This window comes from Mesitornis unicolor, unplaced genomic scaffold, assembly GCF_000695765.1.
Source record: "Mesitornis unicolor isolate BGI_N332 unplaced genomic scaffold, ASM69576v1 scaffold16749, whole genome shotgun sequence".
Lineage (NCBI taxonomy): Eukaryota > Metazoa > Chordata > Aves > Mesitornithiformes > Mesitornithidae > Mesitornis > Mesitornis unicolor.
Genome location: NW_010208135.1, coordinates 15,326 through 28,934, shown reverse-complemented (window position 1 = coordinate 28,934; position 13,609 = coordinate 15,326). Strand labels below are relative to the sequence as shown.

The following is a 13,609-nucleotide window of genomic DNA, read 5'->3' as shown; positions in this document are numbered from 1 at the left end:
TGATTAACTGTATTTATTTGTCTGGAAACATTTCTGAATGAAATAATTACTATCAAGTAAGCTACTAGCTTATTACTTCTAAACTTCACTAGGCTTCGATAGAATTTCATACACAAATTTTAATTCGTCTCTAATTGAAATACATGAAATAGCAACATCTGAGGCTTTAGAATGTTTGTAAAAGTTTAAACCAAAGAAAAGAAAAGCAGGTTATTGGTTTGCCTGGAACCGTACCTAGCAACGCAGAGGAGAATCCTAAATAGTCACCTTTTTACTAGCAAGCTAAAATATTTCATTTTGATCATTACCACTTGGACTCAGGTAGCATTTTTCACTATTGTCTCAAGCTAGTAGTGGAGAGTATGTAAGTTTAAAGTCATTAAAGTTAATGACAAGAAAAATGAAGAAGTTGAAAAGTTCGTTATCTACTCATCTGGCTCCTAAAACAGCCTCATTACGAGCACACTTACTTGGCCTCAATGTCAAACACAAAGCTTTCATTCCAGATGTGGTAGTATGGCTGAAGTGGGATGAGTCTGACTTCAAAAGATGGAAGTTCTGCATGAAAAAAAGAAGACAAAAGGTCATAACATGTGAGTTTCAAACATACCTTAAACTCCTGGCATGTGGCAATGCCCTCTGAGAGGATGCAGCTGCAGTGAGAGGATGTTTTAGTTTGAATCAGCAGTGCTTCTGAAACAAATCTCCTAATCATCTTCCCTTACTCTGCTTTGCTTCACATAATGGATCATCTTAGAGCACACAAACTTGATTTATTTACCATGAAAATAATCCAGAAGATAAGCTTTAACTGCTAATGGGTGTTAAGTGCCCTGGACTAGAAGCAATCTGAAGTAAACCCACCCTGAAATGGGTTGAGTGTGGACATGAGGGCCTCGGCATCAGCTGTGTCACTCTGCAATTTGCTCCTATAAAGCCAAACTGTGCTACTGCAGATAGAGCCAATTTGCTTCTGGATACAGGTATTTGCACTATTCTATTATATTCACTAGCTAGGGCAAAACCAGCTTTGTTAAACTGAAATTTTCATATAATCCTGAGGTTTTCTTTTGCCTTTTAGAAAAAAAAAATAACCAAACAAAACACACTAAGTTTTACAAGAAAGCATAATTTCAATGCAAAAAAATCAAGCCATTTCTTTACTGAAATTTTTAAATTTCTATATTTTTACTTTTTCCACAGTGCCCTTACTTCTCCTTAAAAAAGCTTATCTGAGTATAGGAACAACACTAACCAACTTCTCAACTGAATTCTACTCAGAGAAAATAGGTAGCTTTTTTAACCACCAGGTTTAATCATTGCAGTACATCTTTTAACACATAGTGATGACTTCATATATTTATAAAGCAAATTAAATATTCTCTTACCATATCTTTTAACTTCAAACTCAGCAGAAACATTAGACATTTCATATTGATGAAACCAGGCTTTGATTTTCCAAGTTCCAGGCCTAAAGTTCAGTTTCAGCAGAAAATAGTTAATTGGTATTCCTCAGATATTTAATGATGTTAATATGTTTAAATTATCACTAAATGCTACTATTTTATTTGCTTTGATCTCATCCCAAACTAATTTATTAATGAGTTTCTTTTTGCTGGGAAGACCCAGCAACTGATTTCCAAATGTCTTAGGAAACAAAAAGACTTTATGAGGACCTGCAAGATAACAGATTTGCAAACCGCAGGTAACACGCCCTGCCTTTGAAAAGCCCTGAGAAATAGAGAACTCGTCATCTATTTCCTACAGCTTATCTTCACTGTGATGTCAAAATCAGTCTAGCATGCAAGAACACACTGAGTATTAAGTGAAGGCTTGCCTGTTTGAAATCAAAGGTAATTAATTACGTTTTGCAAAGTGAGCCTGTACAGAAGTGCTCTCTGAATGTAATATGGCTGAGCAGATATTTAAGCAGTTTGCTAAATTTTTCCTTATCAGGATAAATGTTGTTAAATACAGCATATTAACATTAAATTTTGGACTCATCTCTCCAACATGAGGTGCTTAAAGGTAAAAAGATACTAGCCATGGGCTCAATCTCTACTCCATGGAGAGAAAAAGACAATTTTGAAAGGTGATTTGAGCAATTCAGGAGTTAAATATCTTAAATACTTCAACAGGTAAAAGGGATGAATCTGGATGGCTTGATCCTGCTAATAGGAGGTGTGGGGTGACCAGCTCAGGTTTAGACCTCTGCACATTCAGAGGCTCCAGGGCTGGCTCCAGCATGATGATGCTCTAGAGACATTCTGACGTATGAACTGTCTTAATGCCCAAGGCACAGCAGTAACTTACTCGGCAATGTCAGGTATTTCGAAGTTGTCACTGAACACTGTTTTTATTTTTCGGTCAGACTTTTTAACCACCATTCCTTTTGAATTCTGTTGGGATAGAGAAAACAAACATACAATTGTGCACCAAGTGTCAAACATTTACATCCAAAAGCTGAAGTTCATGTACTAGTTCTAAGAAAAAGAAAATGCTCTACTTCCTTTCCTACTTTAATATTCACGTGCTATGTTTCCCTCCATGCTCCTGATATTGTCCAAAAAAGATTAGACATATCTCACAATGTGTAAATACTGATTTCTGGAGAGGGGTCAAAACTACAGTTTTTCTCTTGGATCTTTTGTGGAAATTTTTTGCAGTTCCTGTGCTGAAGAAGCACTCATTAACAGTGTTTTTTGTATACTTACTAGCACAGCAACTGTAACTGTGTCATCTGCTGGCCTCATAGCATTGTCCAGAATGAAGATCCTGTATTTTACTGTTTAACAGAAGAATAAGTGTGTTCACATATTTATTTCTGGCCTTTCTAGACAGTAATAATTACAATCTCTAAACTGAGTTACTGAATTTAAGATAGAACACTTTCTTTTAATGAAAAGAAGCCTGAGAAATTTCAAAAAAGAGTTGCATTCTTCCATAGGTTTTGCATGTTACCAAATACCTTTTTTAAACAAATTCTGACAAATACTCAGTGAGTTTCACTTACTTTTGTTTTTCTTCTGCAACCAAAGCCTGCAACCAAACTCAAGAGCTTTTTTGACTTCCCTCTCTTGTTACTTAATTAAACGTAATGTGCAGTGCAGACCCTGCAGGCACCTTTATTGCAGAAGGCAAGTATAAAATCACACAGAGATAGCTGGGGTTAAACGAGAGGATTTACATTAAGAAGGATCAAGTCTTTATTACTTTTTCTAATCATGCCCTTGTAACATCTATATTCAACATCTGAATTGAAACATTTATATTTTAACCTTTGGAATTTGGTGTGTATATAGGTTTATCCGTCTGAATAAAGATGTAGCCCTTCTTGGAAGACAAGAGGATGTGAGTGCTTTGAACCGTGTCCTTATGAAGATCCCTGCTCTCGGTGACCAGCAGAACATGCGGTCGTTTACTCTTCTTGAACAGATCCTGAGTCCCTTGCTTCACCTGAAGAGGACAAAAGGAAAACCCCCCAGAGTCAGATATGAACCTGGCAACTCCAGAGCCACATGACTGAGGATCAAAAACAGGTGAAGTGCTTAAATAATTTTATTAGCCCCATTCAACAGAAGATACTCAATTATATCTTTCTTACTGGGTGAATATTTCTTTTTAAGTAGAAATATATCTAGGCACCCATTTTCCACTATAGAAATACACATTGTTATTCTGGCAATAATGCAAGCCCAGTGACTTTTCTTCAGTCTACTTGAATATTAAATTCCAGTTAACATCTCATTTGGTAGTTGTACCAGAATCCTGTAATGCTTCACTTACTAAAATCCTGGCTATGAGATTAGAGCTTTATCTCATACAGGCTAATACGATCTTTCTAAACATCATGGTCAAGAAGAACTCAATTTGAAAGCTCAAATTTTAGCTTTGGGAGTGATCAGTCAGAGCTAAAGTGAGTCTTATTTTGTGTTGTTCTCCAACCAAATAGCTAAAACTAGTACTCCTGAATTAAATGCTGCCTAACTTCAAGAATCATGTTGGAAGCAAACGATGCAAAGCAGGATGTAAAGAAGAATTAACTTAGAGGTTTGCAGAAACATCACAGGTTTTGTTCTGAGAGACTGCACATTTTAAAGGTTTCTCTTGTTTTGTAAAAATGGCCAGTATGCCAAAGGCACGAATGCAGTCTTAGTTTAAGTGATGCAGACAACAAACAGTGATAAAACAATTAAATGTTTCTAAGTTTAATTTAATCACTGATCTACAGCAATGAAAAGATCTTTCATCACCATGTGACAAAATCTTGAGCTTTCTTGTTGGGCACAAAAGAGCACTCACCATCACCCCTGAAATGATATTAGGCATTGTTTTACTGGCTGGTTGGGTAAATAGGGTGCTACTATCACTGGAACAGGTTTTTTGTCATATGTCTTTAGGGATCAGTGTGGTCTCTGTTCCAACATATTTCTAGTTCAGATTATGTGTTTTTTACCACCAGATTAAAACATTTACATCACTATGATGGTTGACTCACCATTATTTTTTTCATATCTTGGTAGTTATTATTTTGGTTAAGGTTAAAGCTGATCCTCTCTGATAGGAGTTGATTTTTTGTCTCATCTTTGAAGTACGCAGTAACTTGCACAGGGCTCTCTGCTCCATGGACTTGAACTGTTATTGTCTCATGCGTGCCCAAATGTACCACATTTGGGGCAGTAATAAGAAATCTAAAACAACACGGAAACAGATTGTGCAGTATTTAGGCTGATTTTTGCATAATACAAGAATGTCCAACCAGTACAAATTTTAAAAACAATAAAACAGACTCTCAAGAACAGTTGAGCTTGGGATTTGTGGAGATCACCTACTCCATCCCCCTTGTTAGTCAGAGTAGAGGTTAAAAGAAGATAGTTTCTCTCTGACTGATCCCCAAATTCTGAACCATCACATTTAGGTCCTACAAAAGATCAGTCTCTATAGATAGGAGCAAAAAAGCCCCCTGTGATACATCCCAGGGGCTGCCAATGTCATTTACATCCTGGTTTAACTCAGAGAATGTTCTACAAACTCAACTTTTTGGAAACGAAACCAGGCCACACATTAAGAGACAATGAGTAAACATTAATAAATACATATTTGATACTACAAAGTCAGGTATCTTGATGTACGAGCACCTACATTATGCCAATTTATGCTTTAATATGTCAAGAGGTATCAGTTTCCTATATAACCACATGTACGGGGTCCCGAGTGGCTGATCTTATTTCAGATGTCACTGTGAAAAGCCGGTAATGAGATACCATGGAAGGTGAGACCACAGCCCTGGGAAGGTCTGAGTTGGAGGCTAAACCAGTTGGGACTTAATTTTTTTCTCTTTATTACTTTCCTTTATTCTTAACTCTGCCCTGGTGCTTCTTGGTAATTAACTTCATGGCCTTTAAAATGTAGATCATAATTTTTGCCTTTTTTTTTCCCAAGCATCTTTTCCACACAAAAATCAGAGCACTGTGTGGAGAGCTATGTCTTAATAATATAATGACACACACATAAAGAACAGTTCTGAGCTCAAGAGAGCTGCTTTTGGAAAATGATCGTTCTGCAGAAGACTTCTAAAATGAAAGTTAAATGATTTTACCATTATCAAAATGGACTGGCTGAACTGTCTCTTTTTTTTTTTTAAATTTTCTTACATTTATAATAGGCGGGGCATAGAAATAAGGGAATAAAACTGATACTTTTTTTCAAATGAAACTCAAATTTATTTCCCTTTTCAGACAATAATCATATTGCACTGTGAAAACAATAAAAAAAAATCTCGCCTTCCATATAACTAGTGAAAAGCATCATAGGTGATCTTAGTCTTCACACAAACATAGGGATCTTGGAAAGGAAAAACAGAACAGCCTTCAATAAACATAGAAAAGTTTTATTGTTTTTACCTATACATTTGTGAAAACACTTTCTAATGTTTCTAGTTTGCAATGAATGATGAAACTTGCCTTTCAGTTACATCTACACTCATACAATGGTTGAACCTGATCCTTTTTGTTTCCATTTGTCTAATTGTCTTTAATTCACTAGTCAGGCCTGTTTGGCACCTATGTACATTCAAATGCTCAAATTATCTCAGAAAAAACTATCTCAGTCCCCATTTCCACTAAGTTTTTATCACAGGTGACAAAGGCTGCACTTTACTGAAGATGAAGCATGCCTAAAGACGCACCATAGGTACCCCAGTATCATGTTTCTATGGACACTGGAGGTCAACACCAGACTGCGCCTGGCTAAAACCTCATAAGGAGAGAAATAAGTATGTGGGTCTGGAGATAACCTCAAAGGTGGGCTGACATGAAAGCGGGGGAGGGTTTGACCTGACTGCCCAAATATCTCATCAAAGCTCTCCTCTGGCTATGGTCAGTACCTGAATACATTCGATCCTGGTGGGAACAAAGCAAGACCCTCCCTCTCCTGTATCTCTGCCCTACAGATAAGGGTCAATTTGAAGGGCCTTCAACATGTTCCATAGGTTTTCTCAGTTACATCTATTCCCCAAACACAGAATTTGTCCAGCTAGAAGAACCAGCATCAATATATGTGAATCTCCACTAAAACAGACAATAAGTACAGAAAAAATCCCAAAGCTTTACCGAATGTGAGATCTTTGCTTTCTACAATGTATAAATCAATTACAGAAAGGAGAGTTACTCTTTCTCAAGATTTTCCAATCCAGTAAATGTCATAAACTAAAGATGAACAAGTAGCAATAACAACATGAAAATCATGCTTTGGTAGGATATTTTTAATTATTTGTTAATGAATGGAGATCTCTCCTCCTACAAGTGCCTTAAAAAGGGAGTTTTAGGCTTTTTACTTTTTACCTAGTTAAAGTTACACAAATTTTCAGTGGTCCAAGAAACAGGCATTGTTGATTCTCTAACAAGACCATTAGCATTTCCTACTTTCAAGGGATTTGTTATGAGTGAAGAATTAATAATAAAATGTACTTACGATGGTGCTTGCTGTGTATTGGACAATAACGAACAAAAGCTCATCAAAAATACCAGCCTTTCCATTGGAAAAGTCTACAACATCTGCAAAACAGAAACACCAAGCAGCCACCGTCAATCTACCCTTGAGGTGCAGGTTGTAAGAAATGGGCTGATGGCACATTGCAGCAGAAACATTACCTATCCTGGTTATTTATTAATAACTTGCAAAACCATGCAACTGATAGTGATGGACATGCTAGTGATACACAAATTAATAGCCTGGTGTGAGACATTCTGGACTAACCCACAATTTTACATTTGATTATCATTCATTCTCTTCTCAGCATCAATATTTTCAGATGATAGCAGCTAAAAGTCATGTGCAGAGAGAAGTTTTCACAAATACTGCAAAAGCAATCCCAAAATCAAACAAGACACCGTGGCTCAAAGAGTGGCTGTAAAACACTTCTAAATTGGTATAAATGCAAGTGGTGGGTCCCTTCTCTATGGCATTACTAAGTCCAGGCATCTCCACAGTCCAGCAAAGGTGAGAGAAAGCTCCTTCTGGATTAGAGAGCACCAAAGGGTCTGCGCTGGAAATCTGCCTGTACAACTCTGTCCTAATCTACAGCGCTTGAAGGCATTCATCTGCTTTAACTTCAGTGGAAATAAAATGGATGTGTCTATCTGAGCTATTCAGCCCAATTTTCCTTTATGGTCAAGACAGAGGACTTTGCCAGAGGGTAATTAGTCTCACTGTAGCAAGAGCACATAAGATGACTCATCAGCTGAAGGCATTCCAGACTGCAGGAAAGACTCACAAAATCTTAAAAGGCAGGATATTCAAAAACAGGGAAAAAATATGTCTGAGGAATAACTGTTTGTGCATGAACCAGTTTTGATCAAAGGCAAATATAAGAACAAACTGAAACTTGCATCAGGTCTCATTTTTGGAAGCCTTTTCTGGATCGTTTTATCCCAAACATAATTTTGTTGACTCATGAGAATGGAAAAATGCCCATCTGATTTACAGGTAGGTCAAATCCCAGAAATCATGTGGCTGCCCACAAGTTCTGGGGATAAACTGCCCTTTCATACACTGCATTTAAGCCTGTGTCTTCATTACTAGAAGTGGATGCCTTAAATCAGCACTCCAGAAGGTGAATTCTTGCTCAGAGCAAGGGCTCAAAGCCTACACCTTGTGATTTGAGTGAGAAGGTGAGGAAAGGTTCCTGTGGTTCCTCAAGGTCCAAAGCCATGCTTTTTGGGAGATGTTTGCAGGAGATCAGAAATGGGAACTATTAAGACCAAAGTTATTTTCACTCTGCCCTCCCTCCCTACCCTCTCATTCCCTCAACAGTTGTTCACTGACAAAACTGATTTATTTCCATGTCAAAATCACATCATTTTCCTCAGGGCCCTTGCCTCCCAAACCCAAGTTTGGTGTTGAGGTAGAGATTTCCATCAGGAAGGTGATCTGTCCTCAGGATAAAGACAAAGGTTTTGTGGAAGAAGATGTTGTCTTGGGAACAGGGCTCAGGCTCTCCCTGTAAGGTCAATATCCTTTCCTTGAGAAACACGTATGGAGTTCTCCCAGCTGAAAAGTCAACATTTTGCAGAAGGCTTCAACACAACCAGCATGGATTTCCTACTCCTGAAGCCTCGGGAAAGGCAGCTTTGCACTGTGGGGGTCACACCAAAATCTGGCTGTTGTGCCAGACCTTATCAGAGAGGAGAGAGGGGCTTTCCACCTGTCAGGGTCCGAGGTCTGTTTGTACAACTATGCAAACAGCCTCACAGTAAGGCATTTTCATGGATCTGCTTTTAAAGGCGACCTTGCAAAAACCTTTTTTTACTGTCATTTTTTTTAATTGGATTTGTACACTTTTGCTTCCTTGTGAAGCATGAATACATGTGTGTATGTAATGCTATCCATAGCAATATGTTGCATAACCGTTTTATGCTTGAATTTAAGGAGGTGTTCTGATTCTTAATAAAGGAATTTTTTTCTCCAAAATATAAGCCAGTAGCTATAATTAAATAGGGATTTTTCTCGCTGGCTCTCACAAACACAAATGAGCAAATGTATACATAACCATTTATATAACTAGACTTAAAACTCATTATGCTTTATTTATGTGTCTCAGGGTTTGTACGGAATGAGCATTGAATGGATTCTCTCATATCACAAATTCTCCATTCTACTATAATGCAAAATATTTCAGTCCAAGGCCACATTTAAATATAACATCATTAAATGAAATAGAATAAAATAAAATAAATATAAAATTATTTTGGTTTAAGTTCTCCAGCAGAGGCATGAAAGAGAACACAGAAAGCTCACCCTAAAATAACTTATGTGCCTGCTTCTTTTCTAAAGGCCAAGTCCTTTCCTATTTACTCATCAGCTACTCTTCACCAGGTATGCTATTGATCCTGCAGTTGACCCACACTCCAGTAGAGTGCATGGAAAGCACCATCTGGGATTGATGTATGTGTAAGAAAAAAGTAGTAAACCCTGGACTCAAGAAGACAAGCTTGCTCTGTTTTGAATATATGCTACCGCTGGTTTCAGCAGCTTCATTTGAACTTTGTAGGCTTTCACAGTGTTTTGAGCATTAGTAGTAGTTTTTGTTCTTTGGTTTGAAATGCTTCCAAAAGGCTTTTCCCCCTCAGTCTGCCTAAATACTAACAAGAGCTAACTCTTCTTTCGCTTTTCTCCTGCACTCTTTCACCTCTGCCTGGCAGCAGGGTACAAAGGACAGCTTCTCAAAGCACATTTTACAAATAAGCACTGCAGTGATATCCTCTTTGCCGAGTTACGGGAAACTGTGACAAACACAAAAGGCAATATTTCACTTCTGACATTTCAGAAAAATAGGTTTTGAAATCCTTTTTCAACAGCAGAGCATGAAGTGTGGGTCTAATTTGAAAAGTTCCTCTTAACAGCAGAATAACTTCTCTTTAATATCAATGTAAATTGAAAATGTAAATTTAAACTTTACTTCTTTTCTTTACCAGAATCTAGGTCATGAATTAAAAAGATAATCTAGGCTCTAGTTGCTTTTGTCATGAAAAAAATGTCCTTTTTGTCTGTATTTTCTTCAAATGTTCTGCATTTATTGCTCCTTTAAAAAACTAAAAATAATTCTATTTAAAAGAGAAAAATCAATGGATCCATGGTCATTTCAGCCCTCAATGAGGAACCTGGGTTTTAAGGGGATTAAGTGATCAGCATTAGTTTTTCCTCATGGGTTCCTCCATAGTTTTCCCATTGTGTGTGCTCAATTCTGTGATTTTCTTAACATAGTGTAAAAAAAAAAAAGAATAAATAAAAAAGAAAAGCATTTAGAATTTGTGAAAAGTGTACAAACCCAGCATGGCTTATGGGAGTTTAATATGTTGCAAAAGTGACTTACAGAAGAGAGTATGGGGTTTTATTTTAGGTCAAGCAATAATTGCATTATATTACTGACAGAGTATTTCATTCTACTGTAAAAATGCATCCTCTTTTCTCAGTCAACTACCTTTTTCAGAATCTCAGAGCTTGTGGCACCTTTAAGAAATGTAGGTCAAATTTTAATAAATATACCAGCTAGAGCCTTGCTGAGAGAAAAAGCCCTTGGACCAGTCACGACCAGGAGGGGAGGAGACGCCTGAGCATGCAGGCAGTTCTCACCCCAAGTGAAAGCAAAGGACTGCTGCAAAGGAAATGAGGAAGAAAGCAACTTGGCCTAAATAATAAAGGATATTTGTGGTACTGCCACTGTAACCAAAAATACTGACACTCTGTCTAGAGTCTTATTCTCAAATCCATCCTTTGTAGTTTTTTTTTCAATTTCATTATAAAACCCAAAGGTAACCCAGTTTTTCTTCACTGCCAACAGTAACAAACACATATTATCTACAAAAATTAGCATTTTTCAAATAATTCAATCTTTCCCAACTCTCCATAATTGTCTCTTTAGGGCATTCTTTTCTTTTCCTTTCATGGGAGGAAAAGATAAAAATAAGTTAAAAAAAGCCAAAGGAATCTTGAGCATATCAGTGGCAAAAGCTAAAATTTTATCTAGCTGAGAAGAATAAGAATAAAGGTTACACATCCAGTTCTGTGGATTTGAGAGCATATAATGAAATCAAGAAAACCAGCCTTTTATTCAGGCAAAATTCAGAGAAGTAATTCCTAACTAGTGTTGCATTCCTTGCATTTCCTGACTTGTTAAATGGAGATACTCTAATGATTGCACAATTATACTAAAAAGTCTTTCATAAATAAAGGAGGAAAAACCCCACATACCATGTACAAGCACAGTCAGCCATATGCCTGTCTGCCACTGGTAGCTTTCTCTCCTTCCTCTGAGCTGCAAATTAAATCTAAAACAGTGACTTCACCCAGTAGCTCAGAGGAATGGGAGGCATAAGAAATCTCCTCTCCCAAGCCTGGGCCAAGGCTCTGTTCTGACCTCCATTGCACTCCAGCAAGTTGAGGTCAGCTCCACTGACAGATCAGAAGCTGTCCTACACTTTTTGATCCTTGGGTTTTAATGTTCAAGGATGAAATTCAAAGAGAAAGGGGAAAGGAGACAGGATGTGAGTGTGAGGAGAGTTTTGTTTTTATTGTAAAGGAGAAGCTGCTCAGTCACACCCTGTCCCAGTGTCTGGAGCTGCATACCTCCCCAGGGGGCAGGCAGAGCATCTGCTGTCCTGTTACAGAGGAGTGAAGTCTGGATGGCTTTTATAACAGCTCAGTGGAACAGTTATTCAGGGTAATGTATGCTGATCTCTTCTTTCTGCAGAAATTTAGCTGTGGAGCTCTGACCCTTTGCAGCCCTCAGGTTTTTAGGCAGCTATTTGGATGAACAATGTGCCTCTTTATAGTGTCAAGAATAGGTACCATGTCGAGCCTGGAGATGGCAGTCATAACAGGAAGCTTCCATTTTGCTAAACCAACTTTGCAGAAAACTGTTTCCAGCAAAAAGATACAAAAGAAGACAATTCAGCTGTCCTCTCAGTGGCTTAGGTGCACAAGGAAATACTGATGCCTTCAGATGGCATGGACTGATTGGATATCCCCAAAGTCCTGCTGGTGGTACTTGGATCAGACAAACTCTGCCCAGATTGTATGTTTTATACCTTTTACCTACAGATAGAAGGTGAAACTATACCAAAATGTGAACACAAAGGATGTTTTTGTTCATTTAGTTAACACATCTTGGAAGGACCATGGATCTGCCCTTGCTGATCATGGAATCATAGAATGGTTTTGGTTGGAAAAGACCTTTAAAGACCTTTAAGATCATAGATCCAGCTCTACTAAGTTTTGCACTAGACCATGTCCCTAAGCATGACATCTACCCATCTTTTAAACACCTCCAGGGATGGTGACTCCACCACCTCTCTGGTCAGCCTGTTCCAGTGCTTGACAACCCTTTCAGTAAAGAAATTCCTCCTAATACCCAACCTAAACCTCCGCTGGATCAACTTGAGGCCATTTCCCCTTGTCTTATCAGTAGCTATAAGGGAGAAGAGACCAACCCCCACCTTGCTACAATCTCCTTTCAGGTAGTTCTATAGGGCAATAAGATCTCCCCTCAGCCTCCTTTTCTCCAGACTAAACAATCCCAACTCTCTCAGCTGCTCCGCATAAGACCTGTGCCCTAAACTCTTCACCAGCTTTGTTGCCGTTCTCTGGACATGCTCCAGCATCTCAAAGTCTTTTTTGTAGTGTGATGTGTGAGCACATGTCGTGCTATGTGTTTTTATGATGTATGACATATCCAGGCTTGATTTTGACTTCACTCCTGAATGAGAAAGATGAATTTTCAGTTATATCGGGGTGTGGTTTAAAAAGATTTCTGCACTGTTCTGGTTCAGCCTATGGTCCCGTCCTGAAGGTTTTACACAGCATGGGGATGCCCAGGTCGATCTCTACCAAGCCTCTCAGTCTTGGGTTGCTATGCTCTGCTTCACAGGCTTTTCCTCAGCTCTTACTGCCAGTAGCAGAAGTTTCTTAAGTAAATTTCACAGGCTTTTACACTTCTGCCTAAGCAGTGACAAATAAATAAATAAACAGAGGTCATTAAAATCACAACATAATGTAACGGAACTCTAAATTTCCAAATATCTCCCCTTTCTTTGGTGACTTCAGCAAAGCTGGTTGGCCTCAGTAAGTACACTGCAGGTGTATGTTTAGGTAGCAAGCCCAGCTTCAGTTTCTGTGAGAAGCGTATTAACGGCATTTACTTGTCCCTTATCCTATATATACCTGCCATAGGTTTGCTACATGCATTCTCCACTGAGACACCAAAAAGTGTTGACTCACTGTGGCAGCACCACTGCCTCTGACCTGGTTTAACACACGATGTTAATGTACCCTAAGACGCAGAATCTTGCAGCTGGAATCTGCTAAAACTTCCAGCATCCTTACACTGCTGCTGCGGTCGCATTTTGCTCACAGGGTCTCGCTGTATCTGTTTGCAAAGGAGCACTTAGCCCGGTGATAGGACAGCCAGGGACGCTGAAAGGAAGCTACAGACCAGCAGCGGCGTACAGACAGGGTACTGGTGCCATCCAGCGGGAAGCTGTGGTCACCACTATGGAAGAAAGCTTTCATGGAGAACTGTGAAATTGCCAGTCCTGCTCTTTGGACCCTCTTC

At 38.5% G+C, this 13,609-nt stretch overlaps 1 protein-coding gene across 1 annotated transcript in view; it reads right to left on the bottom strand.

Moving 5' to 3' along the window:
• LOC104546883 (complement C4-like) overlaps positions 1-7,037 on the bottom strand; it is a 46,419-nt gene extending 39,382 nt beyond the window's left edge. The window contains exons 1-7 of the mRNA XM_010192388.1: positions 6,973-7,037; positions 4,499-4,691; positions 3,279-3,456; positions 2,715-2,785; positions 2,314-2,399; positions 1,389-1,471; positions 471-558 (exon numbers count right to left, since the gene is read on the bottom strand). Of these exons, the coding sequence (XP_010190690.1) occupies positions 471-558; positions 1,389-1,471; positions 2,314-2,399; positions 2,715-2,785; positions 3,279-3,456; positions 4,499-4,691; positions 6,973-7,037 (764 nt within the window). The remainder of the gene's footprint in view (positions 1-470; positions 559-1,388; positions 1,472-2,313; positions 2,400-2,714; positions 2,786-3,278; positions 3,457-4,498; positions 4,692-6,972) is intronic.
• Positions 7,038-13,609: the final 6,572 nt, after the last annotated feature.